The sequence below is a fragment of the Abramis brama genome (genome assembly GCF_963993115.1).
Source record: "Abramis brama genome assembly, chromosome: 21".
In the NCBI taxonomy this organism is placed as follows: Eukaryota; Metazoa; Chordata; class Actinopteri; order Cypriniformes; family Leuciscidae; genus Abramis; species Abramis brama.
In genome coordinates this window covers 33489091-33509575 of record NC_139983.1, presented here as the reverse complement: position 1 = coordinate 33509575, position 20485 = coordinate 33489091, and the positions used below count along the sequence as shown (strand labels likewise).

Sequence of the window (20485 nt, the reverse complement as noted above, 5' to 3'; positions counted from 1 at the left end):
ATGCTGTAATCCAGTGATTATTGAAGGTGGATCTAGTTTTTCTGGCCGGAGTTTCAGGTGGAGGCGCTGCGGCCGCGGTGACGTCACTCACCGACACACTCTGACAGACTCTCGCGGATAAAAGTCTCTCGATCCATCGGGAATAACAGCCTCAAACTCTGGCGACATCAGGTCTCTTCCTCTCGCACTGATGGATACGCATTAAACCCGTATTTATATGTCGTAAAGTGTGTGTTTAAGCGCTCGGATGTTCGGGAATGTCAGGAATAAACTTCCTGTTGAGCTTTAGCCGCGCGGAGCTTCACTAAAGAAGAAGGTGTGAGTGCTTTACCTGCACACTTCTGCCTCGTTTCACTCTCTTTTCTCTGTGTTTGTCTGTTTAAATGGCTTTATTTGGGTTGTCATGTTGTAGTTGTGGCTCATGAACGAGGGATATCGACTGTGAGGTTTGGATTAACGCGTATAGTTCGTGAAATCCTGGGTTTAATATGAATGAATGTTGATTTACAGGTTTGTTTGAGCTCTTAGCTGTTTTACACCGGTATACACCTTACAGATTTAGCTCTGTTTCTGATTTAATGTATTATTTTACATATAGATTCTTTTAAAGGTCTGGACTTGAACTTTGTCCTGATCAATTCAATTTTAAAACACACCAGAAGCTAAAATAACATGCTTATCTGAATAATATTACAACTTTACCGTGATACCAGTAACACAAACCAGAATAATTTCTCTTTGACACATTGATTATAGTTTGATTTATTTATTTATTATCCAGCATGATTTAAGACTGTTCACATGGTCATATGTTCACATGGTCATATTTGCTCATATTTAATAATTGACCTAGAAACACCTCATCCACCACTTTACCAACATTTAATATCAAAATTTCACCATACAATCATTTTCTAATAGATAAAATCCTGCTCTACTTTTGTTCCTCAATGAAAAACTTGATAAATTAACCTATAAAAGTAAACCATTTTCACTACAAACATGAGATCATTAAAAAAGCATGGGTAAGGTTCATTAGTTAACATGAACTAATAATGAATTGCACGTATACAGCATTAATGAATCTTTGTTAACGTTAATTTCAACATTTACTAATACTTCATTAAAATCTTGTTAAGATTAGTCAGTGCACTGTGAACTAACAGTGAACAGCTGTATTTTTATTAACTAACATCAACAAATACAGTAACAAATGGCTTGCTCATGGTTAGTTCATGTTACATTAACTAATGTTTACTAATGAACCTTATTGTAAAGTGTTACCAAAGCATGTATAATATTGTATACATTAGAAAATAAAAATGTTTCAAATGGTTTTGGATGATAACAGTCCTGGTCTCAGTAGTTGAAGCTCAATCCTCAGATTATGACGGACGTTTTTTTCACTCGTTTCTCCCGTAGGAAGTTGATGGAGTTGTGAAGATGAGTGTGACGTCGTGGTTCCTGGTGAGCAGCTCCGGCACGCGCCACCGCTTGCCCCGCGAGATGATCTTTGTGGGCCGAGAGGACTGTGAACTGATGCTACAGGTCAGACACTAAACACTTCTTTCTGATCCGCCGCTTTAAAGGGGTGGTTGATTATGATTTGACTTTTCTAACTTTAGTTAGTGTGTAATGTTGCTGTTTGAGCATAAACAACATCTGCAAAGTTACAACTCAAAGTTCAGAGCAAAGGGAGATATTTGCTTTTAAAGAAATCGCTTTTTAAGAACTACAACAAACGGCTGGTAGAGACTACACCACATTCCTCCCGGGTTAGTGACATCACCAACCCTAAAATTTACATAAACCCCGCCCCCTGAACACGAGTTATAGATTATCAAGACAGAATATGCTAATTAATGACTAGAACATAACACATCAGCTACATAAATTCATCAACTAACCATTCAGAAATGTCCTGTTTTATTCTTCATGTTGTCACTTCTTCTAGAGTCTCTCTCAATCTTTCCGGTTTGAACATAAAAGGCTAAAAGTTTTTGAAATGTTCAGTGCGTGTCTGTGTGAGGTAAAAGGACACAAGCCGTTAAAGCTCCGCCCCCTGTGCCGGGAGCAGCAGCTCATTTGCATTTAAAGGAACAGACACAAAACGGTGTGTTTTTGCTCACCCTCAAAAAGTGACAATTTTAACATGCGATATAAATATATCTGTGGGGTATTTTGAGCTAAAACTTCACACACACACTCTGGGGACATCAGAGATTTATTTTACATCTTGTAAAAAGGGCATTATACCACCCCTTTAAAGGGATAGTCGATCCAAAAATGACAATCCTGTCATTAATCACTCACACTCATGTCGTTCCAAACCCGTAAAACTTTAGTTCATCTTCAGAAAAAAATAAATAAAGATGAAATATGAGAGCTTTTTGTCCCTCCATTGACGGTCTACGCAACTACCACTTTTAAGCCCAGAAAGGTAGTAAAGACACCATTAAATAATCATGTGACTCCAGTGGTTTAACCTTTTTTTAATTTTTTATTTATTTTATTTTTTATAAAGCATAAGCCAGACACAGCTGCAGTGTCACACCAGAAAAAAATGCAAAAAATAAAAGCGTGTACTGACGGTAACAAGTTTGCTCTGTTGACAACATACTGTGGTAAAAATTTTTTTTTTTTTAAAGAAGTTTTTATAAACATGACAGTAAAGCAACATGTTATTTCCTGAATAACGTCACAATTGAAAAAGTGACTGATTTCATACAACAGTTCAATAAGCAAGCAGTTAATATTAATGATTAATGATTGATTAAATATTGACTGTTTTGCTAAAATAAATAGTTTCAAACAAAGATCACAGCAGAATCACAGCAACACTCGGCCGTGTTTCATCGCTGAATATGATTCTGTGTTTCGAACGAATCGGTTAAAGATTCAGACCCTGCGTCTCAATGTTCACATAATCCATCCTAAACAGTGTGTGAGATTAGCGTAAGTGTGTCCTAAAGCATAGTATGTTAAAAAGAGTGTGCCCGGATGGTCTACTATTAGGTTTTCGAAGTGTGGATCCGTGCTCACTATAACAGCTAACATTACCCACAACCCACTGCGCTTTGGAGGAACTACAAACACAAGTAAAAACTACAAAACATGGCCGACATGCGTGACTGATGGTAAGAGGGTTTAGGTAAACGTTTGAGTGACTGATCAAAATATATTTATTTAATGTTATCCGTGTTATATTTCATCTGCAATAACAACGTGGGCTTTTATAAAGATCCGTTTGGTCATTAACTTTTAAATGCATCGTTGTGCATTAATATGAGGAGATTAAAGACCCGCGACTGCAGATCAACCTGTTTCTGCAGTTCTCTGATACGGTAGGAAATAAAATGAAATGTGGAGGATTTTAACTGAGATGAGATGATTGACAGGCCAGTTTATGTGATAGGATGAGAGAGAGCAAGTGTACGACGTGATGGTTTGTCCCAAAGCTTGTCTACTTTTTCTTCACAAACAGAGTACACACTTTTAGGGCGTAGTATAAGCAGGCGAATTGAGACTCAGCAAATGACTCATTCTTGAATGAATCAGCCGTTTAAATGAATCGTTTGAATGAATGACTCAATGACTCACTCATTAAGATCATCTGCCACCAATTACTGGCGGTTTAGGTTCATGTTTAAAAGTCAAATAAATTAATTTCTTATTTGTATTAAAAAATTATTTAAAACAATCCCATAGCATTATCTAATTTTTAGCGGTAAGTGATTTAATTTAATTGGTTACAAGCCCTATTGTCTTATTATTCTAATTGAATTAATTGATCAAAGTTAAGAATTGTAAATAAAAGATGAAGCAGACATTTATTAAGATTAGGGGAAAAATGCCCCTAATATAAGGTAAAAAATAAAATAAAATCCCAAATATGCACATTTAAATATGCCAAAGCTGATAGAATATTGGTTCAGAAAAATATATATATTTACACCACAGAAAAAATCCTATTTTTTCAGACAAGTAACTGTTTTACTCGGACAAGTGAATGACCGATTTACAAGGATTTACACGATTTTTCTTTTTTAGAATTTGAAAGATAATCAAGATATCGTTCGATAAGTGAGATCTCTGATTGTAGTCCTTGAAAACCACAAAAGTAGTGCTTGAAAATTCCTTGAAAGTCTTGGAATGTCATTTGTACAGTGTGTGCACGAGCCCTGTAAGAACGATGTCCATTAATCCACCATTAACTGTAATGCACAGAAATCTCCTGTTCGTTCACTTAGCTCGTGTTGTACAGTAACCGTTAGTGAACGGTCGATTACTGACACTCTTAAACTGAACTCAAACAAGCGCGCCTCTCTGTGTTCTGTCTCTTGTTCTGCTGACACTAGAATGCAGTGTTTTGAGTCTGTTTATACGGTTGTGTTGATCTGTGGTCAGTTCAGCTCGGCCCTCTCACCGCAGAGTCAAGAGCCTCGTTCTGTCTATTCATGCATCCAAACCTCTCTCTCTCTGTCTCTCTCTCGCCCTCTCTCTCTCTCTCTCTGTCTCTGTCTCTGTCTCTGTCTCTGTCTCTGTCTCTCTGTCTGTCTCTCTCTCTCTCTCTCTCTCTCTCTCTCTCTCTCTCTCTCTCTCTCTCTCTCTGTCTCTCTCTCTCTCTCTCTCTCTCTGTCTGTCTCTCTCTCTCTCTCTCTCTCTGTCTGTCTCTCTCTCTCTCTCTGTCTCTCTCTCTCTCTCTCTCTCTCTCTCTCTCTCTCTCTCTCTCTCTCTCTCTCTCTGTCTCTCGCTCTCTCTCTTTCTCGCGCATTCCTCGCCAGCCGCGAACTCTGGCACTCGTTCAACTGTTTCAAACTCTTTCAAGATGCACCATCATTATTGGACATTTAAAATGTTTTGTTATGATGAAATGACATTTTGTGCAACTTCAGTGTACTTTCATTCATATGATGCATGCATGTTTATGCATTTTATTAAATTATATAATTTTATAGTTTATTATTATATACATAATCATTTTTAGACTGCATATTATTATATTATATTAGATATCCTTAAGGAATGAAGGTTTGTGGGTTTAATCAAACTGCATATATTATTATATAATGTTATATTATATTATATTATATTATTTGTTTTGTATTGTAAATAGCCTTATTAAATTAAATTATATTATTTATATAGTTTATATATTTACATCATCAATTCACGGCATTAAAGTAAATCGTGGGTCTATTTTATTATAATTTTTATTGTTGAATACGATTTAAAGTAAAAAAATTTTTTTTTAAAAATTAAAAATAAATATATACTGCAATATATTTTCATATGATGCATGCATGTTTATTATGCATGTAAAAAGTGACCGAGAAGTCAGATGCATCATAGATCAATCTTCAGATGCGTGTAAATGAGCCTCGTTTAGACTCAACAAGAGCAACACCCTGTATAATGAAGTCTCTGAACAATGACATCATCTCACTAATGAGGCAGTAAACGAGTGTGGGCAGATCTGCTTTGATGAATGAACATTGACTCTGGTAATGCTGGGTAATTGTGTCTTCCTGTGGCCAGATCTCAAGGTTTATCTGATAGGATGTTCAGAAGACTGATTGTGCAGCCGTGGCTCTGTTCTTCAGGCCTTTAGTTCTTGTAAACCACTGTGTAAACACATCAGCAGACGTTTTAACGCAAACACCGTGTCCTAACTACACGCGACGCACGATAAAAGGCGTCTTTTCCATGTTAATCAGGGTGTTTGTCCTATCCAGCCGCGACAGCTCACTGTTATCCTCTTTTTAAAATTTGCACCCTGTTGACTTCAATGGGGCAAGTTTTAAACCTGCTTTTAGCCTCTTAACATCCTTGATGTGTCATTACAAGTGCATAGCCAATGTGAGTGATTCCTTCAGAGTGAACACGGTGAATCTGACTGCAGTAGATGTGAAAGATATGAATAAAAATGATGTTTATTCAGCCAGCGCACATACCTGTATTTACATCCTGTTTTCGGTCGAAGTCCACAGTAGTCGATTGTCGAGTTCACGCGCGTGATCACAGGTAACTAAACCTATGCGCGTCAACTCGAAGTAAACAGGAAGTAAATACAGGTATGTGCGCTGGCTGAAATAACATCATTTTTATTCATATCTTTCACATCTACTGCAGTCAGATTGACCCGTGTTCACTCTGAAGGAGTCACTCACATTGGCTGTGCACTTGTAATGACACATCAAGGATGTTAAGAGGCTAAAAGCAGGTTTAAAACTTGCCCCATTGAAGTCAACAGGGTGCAAATTTTAAAAAGAGGATAACATGGTGTAGGCAACACCGATTTTTGTCGTTGTTCTTTGTATTGACAGCACTCCAAATTTACAAAAAAATGTTCTCCTTTAAGCGACTAAAACCTCATTTTTTCCTCTCGCGATAATCACTCCAAAAATCATGGCAACAGTAGGTTGTTAGTAGGTTTATGCATCTCAGCCACTGCACTGGCCATTATTATTAATCAAAGGAGACGTATGTGTGTTATCCAATCATTAATGGCCAGGAAAGACTCTTATACTGTGAGCGGCTCATATGAGGAGTTTCTGGGTGTTTCTCCCTCAGATCTGCGTCGAGGTCTTGATTGTGGCATTTATTTGAGGTTTAGAATCCATTATTCCTGTAACTCTTTTGTCTTTTATGAATTTAATAAAGAACTCTGGCTCGTATTCTGTCCAAACACACCGCGTCTACGTCAGGTGACCTGTCAATGCGCAAAAACTGTTTCCAGTGCAGTTTTGCGAAATATTTCTTTTTCGAATTGCCTAAAAAACCTCCTCATTCGAGCACAAAAACTTTTTTGCGATAAATGGGAGTTTTTGCGAAATTGACGCGTTTCCATTGGAAGTATTTTTAATTCGCAATTTCATTTTGCTCAATTTGAAGGGAAATGGAAACGAGGCTAATGATAATCTCAGGTGCTGTTTATGTGCTTTATTTAATGTTAAAAGCGTGTAATATGACGTTGAATATCATTTAGTGCTCCAGCTTTGTAGCTGTAAAAGCAACAGTGGATAATTCACCTCAGATCTTGAAATTAAACAAATGGAAACAAGAACGTTCAAACTGTGAACAAACAAGTGTATTCTTTGACAAATATTGTTTTAGTAACTCAGCCTATGTGTTTTTAGTAATGTTTAAATGGTGTAATATTTGTGAATTTGATTATGTAGCGACTTGTCCATTTTCTTGCGAGTGCCGTCAAGGTTACTCTCTGGTGCAGCGAGACTCCGCCCACACGCTGTTCTGATTGTCTGACTCCGCCCACACGCTGTTCTGATTGTCTGACTCCGCCCACATGCTGTTCTGATTGGCTGTGGGTTTTGATTGATTTTTACTCATCTCACAGTCGCGTCGCGTCTAGTGTGGACAGACATTATTTATCGCTGTAATCTTATCGCGTCGCGTCTGGTTAGGACACGGAGTAAAGGTTGTTTTCTGGTCCTCTGTAGCGTTTACACTGGATTTGCGTGCACGTTTATTCTATGATAAGGTCATGTTGTTAATCTGCTTTCTGTTCTTTGCCCCTTGGCAGTCTCGCAGTGTGGACAAACAACACGCTGTGATCAACTATGACGTGTCGACAGACGAGCACCTGGTCAAAGATCTGGGCAGCCTCAACGGGGTGAGTTCACTCGTATTAATAACTGACACAAATATGGATTTTATATAGGGCTGCTTGTTTTTGGTTAAGATTTTTAATGCAGTTTCGTCAAATGGTGTGATTTACCAACTACAATTTTAAATGGGTCTGTTGCGGTTATTGATTGATCATCTAATCGTGTTTTTTTGTTTTTTGTTTTTTACTAATCAGAATTATTTGAGATAACCGCAATAATTGTGCATTGAAAATTTCAATCACATTTTGCCAAAGCATATAAAAAACTTTTGTAAAGTACATATAGTCAAAGGACTTCCTTCGTACGAAGGTTTGTGGGTTTAATCACACTGCATGTTTTATTATTAATGTATTGTATTGTGTGTATATAGCTTTATTATAGTATATTTTATTAAATTATATTATTTATATGGTTGATATTATATACATAATTTTCAGACTGCATATAATGTAATATAATATAATATCATCTTACGAAATGAAGGTTTGTGGGTTTAATCAGACTGCATATATTATACTATATTATATGTATTGTACATAGCTTTATTATATTTTATTCAATATTGTATATATATATATATATATATATATATATATATATATATATATATATATATATATATATATATATATATATATATATATATAATATATATATATATATGAATGTGTGTGTGTATACACATACACATACACATACACATACACATACACATACACATACACATACACAGTACCAGTCAAAAGTTTGGAAACATTACTATTTTTAATGCTTTTGAAAGAAGTCTCTTATGCTCATCAAGCAAAAAAAAAACAGTAATATTATGAAATATATTTTGCATATTAGAATGATTTCTGAAGGATCATAAGACACCAAAGACTGGAGTACTTGCTGATGAAAATTCAGCTTTGCATCACAAAAATAAATTACATTTTAAAGTATATTAAAAAAGAGAACCATTATTTTAAATTGTAATAATATTTCATAATATTACTGTTTTTTTTGTTGTTTTTTTTTGTTTTTAACTGCAGGCTTGATGAGCATAAGAGACTTCTTGCAAAAGCATTAAAAATAGTAATGTTTCCAAACTTTTGACTGGTACTGTGTATATATATATATATATATGTGTGTGTGTGTGTGTGTGTGTGTGTATAATCATTTATTCATTTATTTATTTTTCACAGCATTAAAGTAAATCATGTGGGTCTATTGTATTATAATTTTTATTGTTATATACATGCATCATGTATGAGGCTTACACTGTAAGTGACATAAACCAAACAGAATTAAGTCACAATTAATCATCAGGACAAAAATTCATGATCATAATGGGCCTAATTTGAAAATGAATTTAATTTAAATTAATTTTGAAATCATCTTGTAAATGTGTAAAATCACACTGTTTTACAAAGGCTTCAATTTCTGCATTTACAAATAAAAAAAGTACAGATTTTACATGCTTGATTTAATTATTATTGCGATTTTTGATTATAAAGGTATGATTAAAAAAAATTTGATAAATGCTTTCTTGCATTGCTCGCACGAACAAATGTGTAAAATCAAACGACAGACGTGCAAGCAATGCCTTTGTCACCCAGTTTAATGTTTTCACTGGATATCCAGTCGCAATTTACACAAATGTGGAAATAAAGAAAGCTTGAAGCGCTTTGCTTTGTGAACCGATAAATAAACACTCACAACTTTCACTATTGAGTTTTATAAAGATGTACATTGGAGAATGTGTGTGTAGTCGTGCTTCACTATCAGTGTTGTCTTTATTTGAGTGTGTTTGTGATCTCGTGTCTCCTCAGACCTTCGTGAACGACCTTCGCATCCCTGATCAGACGTACATCACCCTGAAGTTATCGGATGTCATTCGCTTCGGATACGATATCCTTCCTCAAGCTCGAACGGGCACACACGCCCGCTGTGGTTTGATTCATTCTTTAAAGGATTTTAGCAAAACCAAAAGCGCTAAGCTTGCAGAAACGCCTGATAATGAGCAGAAAAGCAGCTTTCTTGTTTACGAGACGGTTTGTTCAGGACAGTGTTGTGCTCAGCTCCATAGAAATGATGCACAAGCAATTCCAATGAGTTTTGTCCTTTCTCTCTGATCATTATGGGATGGTTTGTTTGTTTCTTGACTGTTCGCACATTCACACATATACATCCTGGAGAGAAGCCAACACAAAGTGCCCGAGGAAGCCCTCAAGGTACATTTGAGGAAATCTCTCTATTCCTGCACATTTATAGGAAATAGGAATATTCTAATATTGTATAAAGTGCTATAGCAATATTCAGCTTTTTTTCAATGTAATTTATACATGCCGTTTATGACACTGACTATGTGGAAATTTATTTACACAGTAATTTACACTGAATTAAAGTGTTCTGGAGTGCGCTAACTAACAGTGAGCAATACATTTGGTTCAGTGTTTATTAATCTTTGGTAACAATATGTAATAAAAATTCAACTGTTTATTGTTAGTTCATGTTACCTTAGGTCTATTAAATAAAATTAACAGATTTTCCGTGATGCAGAAAATGCGGATGGAATCGCGGTTTAACTTGACCAATTTATTACTGTTGTACAGTAGAATTTAGAAGAGTCTCAATGTAATAATAATACTAACACTAATAATAATAAATTATAAAAACTTTAAAAAATTTAAGGAATAATCAAAAAAAAAATTATTTTATGAATTCAATTGATTATTATATTGATTATAAAAACTTAATTACACCAAACTTAAAACCGAAAACACAGAATTTGGTAAAAAGAAAACAGAATAAAAAACAACAACATTTCACAGGTTAAAATTGTAATAAATTTGTTAAATTGTGTAAGTTTCTTGATTCCAACTAATTAGACATGTTTTTTGATTACAAAAAAATTAATTTAACCATTAAAATGGAATTTTATACGGAACACAGAATTTGTGGGTGGGGGTGGGGGGTGGGGGGGTATTTCATAGAAATATATATTTTTTTAATGAATTTGATTATTAAACCATTGAAATGGAATCCAGAAAACCGAAAACACAGAATTTTGTAAAAATAAAATGTAATTTGAAAAAACTAAGCAAAAACTATTTCATAGGGCCATACACATGTAATTTTTGCTAAACTTTTAATAAATTGTTGTTAAATTGTATAAGTTTCATGATTTCAACTAATTTTTGATTTCTAAAATTTTGATTCAACCATTAAAATGGAGAAATAAAAAAATTAAAACGGAAAAAAATGGAATCCAGAAAAATTTAAATGGAATTTTTTGCAAAAAAAAAAAACTTTCAAAATTGTCAATTTTTTTATCTAATTATAAATCAATTTTTTAATCTATATAATTACGTGATATGCCGATTTATTAAAATGCTGTTAAATCGACAGCCCTAATTTTGATAATGTATTTATAAATTAACATGAACTTAAATTAAGAAATGCTGTATTTTCAGTGTGTATTTTGCCGTGTGTGTGTGTGTGTTGAGAGACGCTCATGTCATTTATATGTTCTCTGGGTTCCAGCATGAGAAATACACCAGCCAGCTTCAGTTTGGTCCAGAGACGCCGGACGCCAAGAAGCACATCAGGACTGAAGAGAAACACAGAGACTCGTTACGCCTGAAATCAGAAAAAACCGAGCGGAAAAACATCACAGGTACGTCTGACAGACATGATGAGCTCTTCACTTTCTAAAGTCATGTTTCTGGTCTTATTGTGAAGGATTCATCAGTGACATTACTATAAAATGAAAAATTGTGAAGAGATACAACACCCTTTAATGTAATAACTTTCTCTTCCTCTCAAACGATCTATATACTTACACTTTCCACAATTCAGTAATCTTTGATTGATAAAATCAATTCCTACCTTTTGCCTTCTAGAATGTCCTGTTTTATTTGGAAATGTGGTCATTGAACGTTGTTTCATGTTGACTTTAAGTTTTTCTTCAAAGATTTGCCTTGTGAATTTATCACCTATTTCTTTTAGAAAAAGGTTAATTTTTATCTAGTATTTCCATGCCGCGCCTGACCTCGCCTGACCTCGCCTGACTTTGAGCCACAGCTGAAATGTAATATTTCTGCACTGTATTGCTTGCATAGCAAACTGCTCAGATTTATTCATATTTTTGCACAACCTTTGCTTAGGTGTGCCATGTCTTTTTAAGACTTAAGAAAATCATATATATACACACACACACACATATACACACACACCCACACACACACCCACCCATCAATCACAAAACCAGTCTCGAGTCGCACGAGTCGTATCTCTGTGGCCAACAATACATTGTATGGGTCAAAATTATCGATTTTTCTTTTATGCCAAAAATCATTAGGATATTAAGTAAAGATCATGTTCCATGAAGATATTTTGTAAATTTCCTACCGTAAATATATAAAACATGTATTTCTGTGAGTGAATGCTGCACAATCGTGAACATTAATGAACAACTTTAAAGGAGATTTTCTCAATGTTTCGATTTTTTTGCACCCTCAGATTCCAGATTTACAATAGTTGTGTCTCGGCCAAATATTGTCCAATCCTAACAAACCACACATCAATGGACAGATTATTTATTCAGATTTCAGAAGATATATAAAAAAACAAGACCCATGTGACTGGTTTTGTGGTCCAGGGTCACATATGATTTTCATTTTTATATATATACATGTAATAATTGTGGAGGTTGTCTGTGATCTTAATCCCGTGTGAATCGGCCGTGTCTGTCATTTGTAAAGTAAAAATTCCTCCGCAAATGACCGACCACATTTAGCCGAACACCGAGGTCCCGTGATGACATTAGTCCCGTGCGAATCGGCATCTCTGTGATTTGGCGGGTCGTTTATAAATTTTTTTTTTAAAAGGTTTTTGTTTCCTGTGCGCTTTTTTTATCCATCGTTCACGAAGAATGGAGGCGGCGTTGGAGTGTTTTGGGTGCTGGGTCATATCGCTATACACCAACAACTATACAATCTGCAGAAAGAGAAAGCTGAACACCATCAGCAGAGCACAAACCAAAAGAGTGATTAGATGGAGATGGATGACATGTTTGAGGAACATTCTTCTGTTTATGATATATCATACAGCTAGACCTATAATAACAAGACATTTCCAAGCAATAGCCTATTGACATCATATCCGGGACGGGAGATAAGTCAGTAAAATCACATTATCCCGAGCGAATGCGATAATACTAATCCAGTGCGAATAGGGCTCAAGTTATCATTAAAGATGAATTTCCCTATGGATAGAATGAATGGAGTTTTTGCTTCCGGAACGTTCCAGCGTTCAGAATCCAACCAACATGATGATGTCATTGTGATATTTGCATACTTGCCCTACAATCACTACGGTTTCCTTCAGGAAGTGCGAGTCTAGTTTGAATATTGCGGGCTGTGTGTGATTTTTACAAAGCTTTTAATGGCCTTTCATTAACTCGTGTTTAACTCACCCGTCAGTGTAATGCTAGGACAGTCTCTTTATCTTGAAGACTCCAGACACTCGATTAATCTGTTTCACATCCGGCTAAACGCGTACCGTTACTGTTAAACCCTGTGAAACGGCCGTCAGACTCGCTCTCACACATCAGTCTTCATGTGCAGGAGAGTTAGCTAAGTCAGTCATCACTCATGCTAGTGCTAATACTGAGGGTTAGTGATGTGATCAAACCTCCAACACTCACTGTTAAAGCATCAATAATGGAGAAATGTGAAATCCTCACACTCACAGAGACATATTTGCTTAAAGTGGGATAGTGTTGCTCATGGGAACATGCGGAGTTTCACGGCTGAGCGAACAGGAAGACCTGACTCATCCAGTGAAAACGAGCTCTGAAAGCGTTCCCTGTGTTTGTAGATGATGGGAATTTTCCCGAAAAGCAGATCAGATGGACAACATGGCATAAAGCCGTTTCTTTGTTCACTGAGTGGATGAAAAGCTAATTATTATGTTGAAAATAAAAACGGAAAAAGACATTTAATTTGAAAAAAAAAAAAAAAAAAGTTGCTAAAAAAAAAAAAAAAAAAATATATATATATATATATATATATATATATATATATATATATATATATATATATATATATATATATATATATATATATATATATTAAAAAAAATAATAATTTGTTTAATTTTTTTATTTGTTAACAGGCGGATTTGTGGTTAAATTTATTGCAATATAATTAAATATTTTAGGTCAAAGTGGTTCAGCTAACAAAAAAAGTTTAGTAGATAAATGCAGCTAAAAATAAAGAATATAATAGTGTGTGTTGTACATATAAAAATACATTTTATAATGCATTAAAGCGCATGGGTGTTGAGATGGACAACAGTAAAAGCTCATTCTCATGAGGACTTCATAGGAGAGTTTCTGTCCTGAACTGCGTGTGCTTTCTGTCCTGGTCCTGCCCAGCTGACTCATGGGATTGAATCATGTTTAATGGCTTTTTCCCTAGTTCTGTACCCAATAAGCAGCTCTTGGCTCAGTCCCGAACAAAAAGGGTTATATTTGAGTCAGATATTGTTGCACTCAGTTTGGGTTGATCCTTCTTAAAGGGATAGTTCACCCAAAAATGATTTTTTTTTTTTAAATAGTTGTTAAACCTGCATGAAGTTCTTTCTTCTGTTGACCAAAAAGATATTTTGAGAAAAAATAAATACATTTCTGGTCCCCATTGACTTAAAAATACCATGGAAGTCAATGGGGATCTGAAACTGTTTGGTTACCAGAGCTTAACATTAACACCCTCCAATTTTTAAAGAGATTTTCTTCAAAATATTTTTTTTTTTTGTGTGTGTGTGTGTGTGTATTTCAGCAGTGGATTATAACAGTCACTCCTTCTAGCCACTTTTGCAGGGTTGAAAGCCGCCCATCAGTAGTAAATTTAGCTCTTTTTCACGTCTTATTGCACTTAAACAGTCAAATACACACAAAATAATGTCAAAATACCAGTCTTGGCCAGTATTCACGCAAATACAGTCAGTTATGTTTCATGTTTACAGTTTATGTTTTAACATAAACAGTTGAGAAAGAAAACGCATGTGTACCAGTATATTGGATCTGTGCGTCAGGTCTTAAAGTGACAGCAGCCTAATATATACGTGTGTGTGTGTGTGTGTGTGTGTGTGTGTTAGAGCTGTGCAACGATAAATCGCGATTGCATCCAAAATAAGTTTGTTTACACACAATATATGTGTGTACTGTGTATAATTATTTTGTATATATAAATACACCCACATGCATGTATATATTTAAGAAAAATGTGTTATTTATATATGAAGTATTTCTATTTATATATAATATAAATTATATAAATATATATACAGTATATTCAAAAATATACAGAACATGCATGTGTGTGTGTATTTATATATACAAAATAATTATATGCAGTACACACACATTATGTAAACACAAACTTTTATTTTGGATGTGATTAATCGTTGCCCAGCTCTAGTGTGTGTGTGTGTGTTGAGAGATGCTCATGTCATTTATCTCAGATCATGGTTCTGAATGACATTCACACAAGAGTGCAACATAGCATCTCCGCCCGAACTCGACTCACTAAAGTGGGTCAACATCTGTGGCGCGTCACCACAACTTTCCAAATAAAGCTGGTCCTGCGTTTTCGGCTGCTCCCTGTTTCCTGCTGCTCCGTCTTTGTCTTTGTTGTCAGGGTGAAGCTGTGTAATATCAACAGTGTCCGTGACTCGACTTGCTGTAACCAGCGTGACTGGTTATCTCTGACAGACAGAGTAACGCAGCAGCTGACGGCTCAGATGGCTTTGATTACAGACGCCGTCGTCGGGTGGAGTCCCGAATGTTCTTCATTCTGCTGTGCTGTTGCTAAACTACTGTTCAGGCCAGACGTGCAGAGTGTGTGTGCATGAACGTTCACAACCTTTGCTGGCACTGACATGAGTCCAGTTTAAAAACAACACTTTTTCAACACAGTGAAAGGAGTTTCTTTTTTTTTTTTTCTTTTTTTTTTTTTTAAATATTTTTAGGTTTTGCATGTTTTTTGTTTGTTTTTTTTTTAACCTAAATGTATATATTTTATGAATATATAAATATAAATGTAATTATTTCTTGGTTTCTAAAATAAGTAATGTCACCTATTTACGTATGATTTTTATGGTTTATAAAGATTTTTTTTTTTAAATTAATTTATTCTTTTAATCATTAATATTTGTATACATTTATTTAATTTTTTTAAAATTCTGTATTTCCAAGATGTCATGTCACCAATTTATTTATAGTTTTGTTTAAATTCTTTACATTTTGTAAATTATTTTTTTGCCTAAATTTATATATTTAATAAATATTTAAATAGTCTTTTTTAATTATTTCTAAAATAAGTAATCACCTATTTTTTATCTAGATTTAGAATTTTATAAATTTATTTAAATGTGTTTTATTCTTTCTGCTTTTCAAAAATGTCGTCACCAATTTATTCATTATATGATTTGATTTATTTAGTATTTTATTATTTTTTTTATTTTTATTTATTATTTCTAAAATATGTAGCCACCTATGCATTTATTTTTTTAGTATTAAATTAAATTTCTATTGTACTTTTACTATTTTTATAGTTTTTTTATTATTATTTTTTATGTATTTATGTAGGTTTTTTGTATTTTTCTTTATTTCTAAAATAGCTAATGTCAGCTATGTATTTATTTGTTTAATATTAAATCGATTTAAAAATGTATTCATTATTTTTATAGTTTTTTTATGTATTATTTATTTATTTTTAAAACAAATAATGTAACCAGTTCCACTGTATTAATGGAAAGTGTCCTCTGGCATGAATGGTTTCATCAAACTCTTCCTCTTCTCCTGGTTTGATCTCAGATCCAGCCGTGCCGAGACCCACGCCTCTCTACGGCCAGCCGTCCTGGTGGGGGGAAGATGATGAAGAAAAGGGTGAGCGTTGTGACCCGAGCGCTCATGAACATCACACAGGTCTGGATCTGAGACTCATGATCATCACACACAATCCCAGAAACACTTTTACACAGGCACTTTATATCACAGCGGTTTTGAGATGTCAGTTTCACTATCGCCAAATTATTAAATCCAAAACAATCCAGTGAAATCATCACGCAAGTTTCTTGTGAAACTGAGAGAAGTGTGGACAGGAATGCAGTGTGAAGTGAGAAGGGATAAAATCCTTTTGTGTCCGCTGATCTCCAGCCTGAGGAATTCAGCGCTGAACTTACGCTGGCGTGAGCTTTGAGACCCGCCAGGCGAGCCGGGTCGAGCTCGTGATGGATTAGCAGCCGCTCTTAGTCCAATGAGAAGGTCATTGTGTTTTCCCTCCAGTCTTAAGCACTTCTCAAAGTTTTCCTCAGAGATTAAAGGGTGACCATAGAAACATTTGTCTGGATTTTAGTTTAGTGTTTTTTTATAGCAAAAGTAGGAGTCACCTTTGGTTTAGCGTTAGCGGACAGCACGTTTAATATATTTAATATTGTTATACACTCTTCAGACAGTGATGTCCAGTTTATTTTCTCCGGCATGTCATGCCTGTGTTTAGCAGTGTCCTAACCAGCCACGATGATCATCATTAAATCCATGTTAATCTGAGTTTTTATCCTAACCTGCTGCAACACAGTCAGATTTGAGATAGATTTGAGATTTATTGCATGGTTTAAAATGAGTTTTATTATGATGAATAACCCACCTATTTATTTATTTATTTATTTATTTAAATGCCTGTTTTTAAATTTATATTTTACCTAAATTTGTTTTATACATTTATTTATAAAACGATTAGTTCCAATCCTTGATTCTGATTGGTCAATAGCTGTGTTTTATTCACTATAACGCACGGCTATGGCCGCTTCACCCAACGGTTCTATGTATCACTACACAACACCCCTAGCAACCACTCTTAGCAACGTAAACACATGTTTCATCTCATTGATATTGTTCATTGAAGCTATAGTAGAGTATTGTGGGAGATCGAGCGAGCGTTCCTGCATTTACAGTAGATACAGCATTTTAGAAAATAAGAAAATCCGTTTGAATGTCCAACAGTTAAAGGGTTTTCCCGAGCCTATAGTCATCTGTCAGTTGTGTCTTCCTTCTCCATGATCACAAGTTTCAGTCCTTTAATATAAAAGTCTTCTCTACTGACTGACTCGCTCATAAAGACGGTCTTCACCGCCATCTACTCATAAATAATGTGTGTAACTTCTGTTGCTGTTTACAGTCAGGGACTATTTTTTCCAGCGGAAGGAAGGCTTTTAGTGATTTTACTTCATGAAAGTTGCACAGATACATATTTTTCGGCTTTAATATGTGTATTGTGTGGTAACCGTTTTATAAAAGCAATAATGTACTCGAGGGGCTAGTGCTGTATCGGGACTCAGTCGTGCCTAACAACGCCCTTCAGCCGGGACTTATTCACTACAGCACAGCCTCTCCTACCTTATTGCTTACTTAAATGTAGATATTTCTAAAATAATGTCATGCATAATTCATTCATTTTTAAATGTATTTTTTTACATAAATTTGTTTTATACATTTATTTGAATATAGATTTTTTTTTTTTAAACATTTTTTTTTTTTTTTCTGTTTTAAAGTGAAATTTGGTTTAAAATCCATCGACTCAGAGCTGTATATTAAACATAAATTATGTTGTTGCTTCATGCTGCAATTTGGTTTTAGTGTGGACTAGGGCTGGGTACCGAGTTCGATACTTTTTAGGTACCGACCGAATTGCCTCGATACTATCGAGTATCGAAAAATGACTTGTTTTTCGGTACCAGATTTCGATACCTAAGGGGTTAACTCGTCAACGTCAGTGCTCAAACAAATACATATGAAATGCACAACGACACGCCTAAAGTCGGTCACGCACATACACGCAAACTCTACACACACGAGACGCGCGGAACTCTCTGCGCACATACTCGTTTGAGGCGCGCGCACACACAAACTGTCCACGCACATTCTCATATGAGACGCGAGCACACACACACAAACTCGCGCACATACTCAGTGAGACGCGAGCACACACACTCACAATACCCTAAAGATGTGGAAAAGTCTATCAAAAGTGTGGCTACATTTCTCCAGGCTCGATGCCAACAGCGCGCGATGCAGTATTTGCGGTAAAATAATTGCTGCAAAGACGGTACCGCGACATATATGATGAAGCCCTTGACAGTGCACGGAGTAAACATAAGAGCAGAAAGTAAATGAAGAGATACCTTGTTGATCACTCTGACAGTGTTTATATTGCAATAATGACCTACTGAATGTACACTGCCGTTCAAAAATGTGTTGGTCAGAATTTTTTTTCAGTAAGGGTGCATTAAAGTGATCAAAAATTACCTTAAAACATGTGTAATGTTACAAAAGATTTGTTTCAAATAAATGCTGTTCTTTTGAATTTTTTTATTCATCAAAGAATCATGAAAAAATATCATAGTTTCCAAAAACTGTTTTCATATTTCTGAAGGATCATGTGACACTGAAGTAATCATTTTGAAAATTCAGCTTTGACAACACAGGAATAAATTACATTTTGAAATATATTCAAATAAGATTTTAAATTGTAATACTATTCCACAATATTACAAGTTTTACTGTATTTTTGATCAAACAAATTCAGCTTTGGTGAGCATGAGCTCTTTATAAAAAAATATTTTGTACCTTATGTATATGTATAAGGAATATTTTGTTCCTTTGTGCTTTTTTTGTTCCGTTGTGCACTGACTAAGGAGCATGAGTCAAACTGAAAAAATAAAACCAAAGTTTTTCTGAGGTAATGTGTTATGTAATCTTGTTAAAATGGATTTCATAAAATTGGTATCGAAAAAAGTATCGTTCAGGAACCGGTATCGAAATCAAGGTATCGGTATTGGTATCGAAATTTTTTGAACGATACCCAGCCCTAGTGTGGACAGAAAATGACGTTTACACGTGTTACACCTGATTAGGACAGTGTGTGAGATAGACCTAAAATACTTGACCTCACTGGGTTAACCTCACAGCAGGAGTGACTTAAGTAATGTAAGTGAATTAGCTCTTCTTCTGTATGTCACACGCACGAGTTTGGCACACGTCCTAATCTGTCAGTGCAGTTAGTTTGCAGTGATGAATGCTTTGGAAATTAATGCTTCTGTAAAGCTTCAAATCTTGTGTTATAAACCAGTGGTCAGGAGTGCGCATCAAACTGACAAAATCACATGATTTCAGTAAATGAGGCTTACAGCAGTTTCAAAACATTTCATAATTTCAATGGTTTTCTGCTAGGATCTCAGTTAACCCGTGAACCGGTGGTTTTGAACTCTTCTTGGATCAGTTTTATAATGCAAACATTATTAAAGACATATTTATATAGTAAATGAAGTAGCTAAGTAGACTATTAGTTAAGGCCTGATTAGCCAAGCCCTCCATAAAACACACAAAACAAGCCCTACAAATAAATAAAAGACCACATATTACACACACACTTCATATTTAATGGTATTTGATGTGTTTTAGGGTACGTTTGCACGACAACGATGTGCTAAAATATGGAAAACTTTATAATTGCCAGGTAATGGAAATGCGGATACTGACTAGAAATGCACCAATATGAAAAATTTGCCCGATAACTGATAATTATTTTTATTTGAAAGTCAATAACCGATATATTTGGCGATAAATCTAAATTCAACTATTTATATATTTTTTTTGAGAGCCTGATTGCAAAAACAAAAGTCTCACCATTGAAACCCATGTCACAAGCACACAATTATGACGTTCTCATTATAATTTCATGTAGCCGATATGACAGACTTGCACTGAACTGTATTTTCCTTTTTTGAAGCGATTTCAATCATATTTCAAG

General features: G+C 34.9%; 1 protein-coding gene across 11 annotated transcripts in view; it reads left to right on the top strand.

Moving 5' to 3' along the window:
- Window positions 1–20485, top strand: part of cep170ba (centrosomal protein 170Ba) — a 44461-nt gene that overhangs the window by 69 nt on the left and 23907 nt on the right. For 3 of the 11 annotated variants that reach the window (XM_084097082.1, XM_084097080.1, XM_084097075.1), the window contains exons 1-7: window positions 77–316; window positions 1423–1548; window positions 7544–7633; window positions 9440–9520; window positions 9785–9841; window positions 11154–11286; window positions 16492–16602. In XM_084097082.1, coding sequence (XP_083953208.1) covers window positions 1444–1548; window positions 7544–7633; window positions 9440–9520; window positions 9785–9841; window positions 11154–11286; window positions 16492–16602 — 577 coding nt within the window. In that variant the 5' untranslated portion in view covers window positions 77–316; window positions 1423–1443. Of the gene's footprint in view, window positions 317–1422; window positions 1549–7543; window positions 7634–9439; window positions 9521–9782; window positions 9842–11153; window positions 11287–16491; window positions 16603–20485 lie in introns of all 11 variants that reach the window. The other 8 variants (XM_084097083.1, XM_084097079.1, XM_084097084.1 and 5 more) reach the window with 6 other exon arrangements.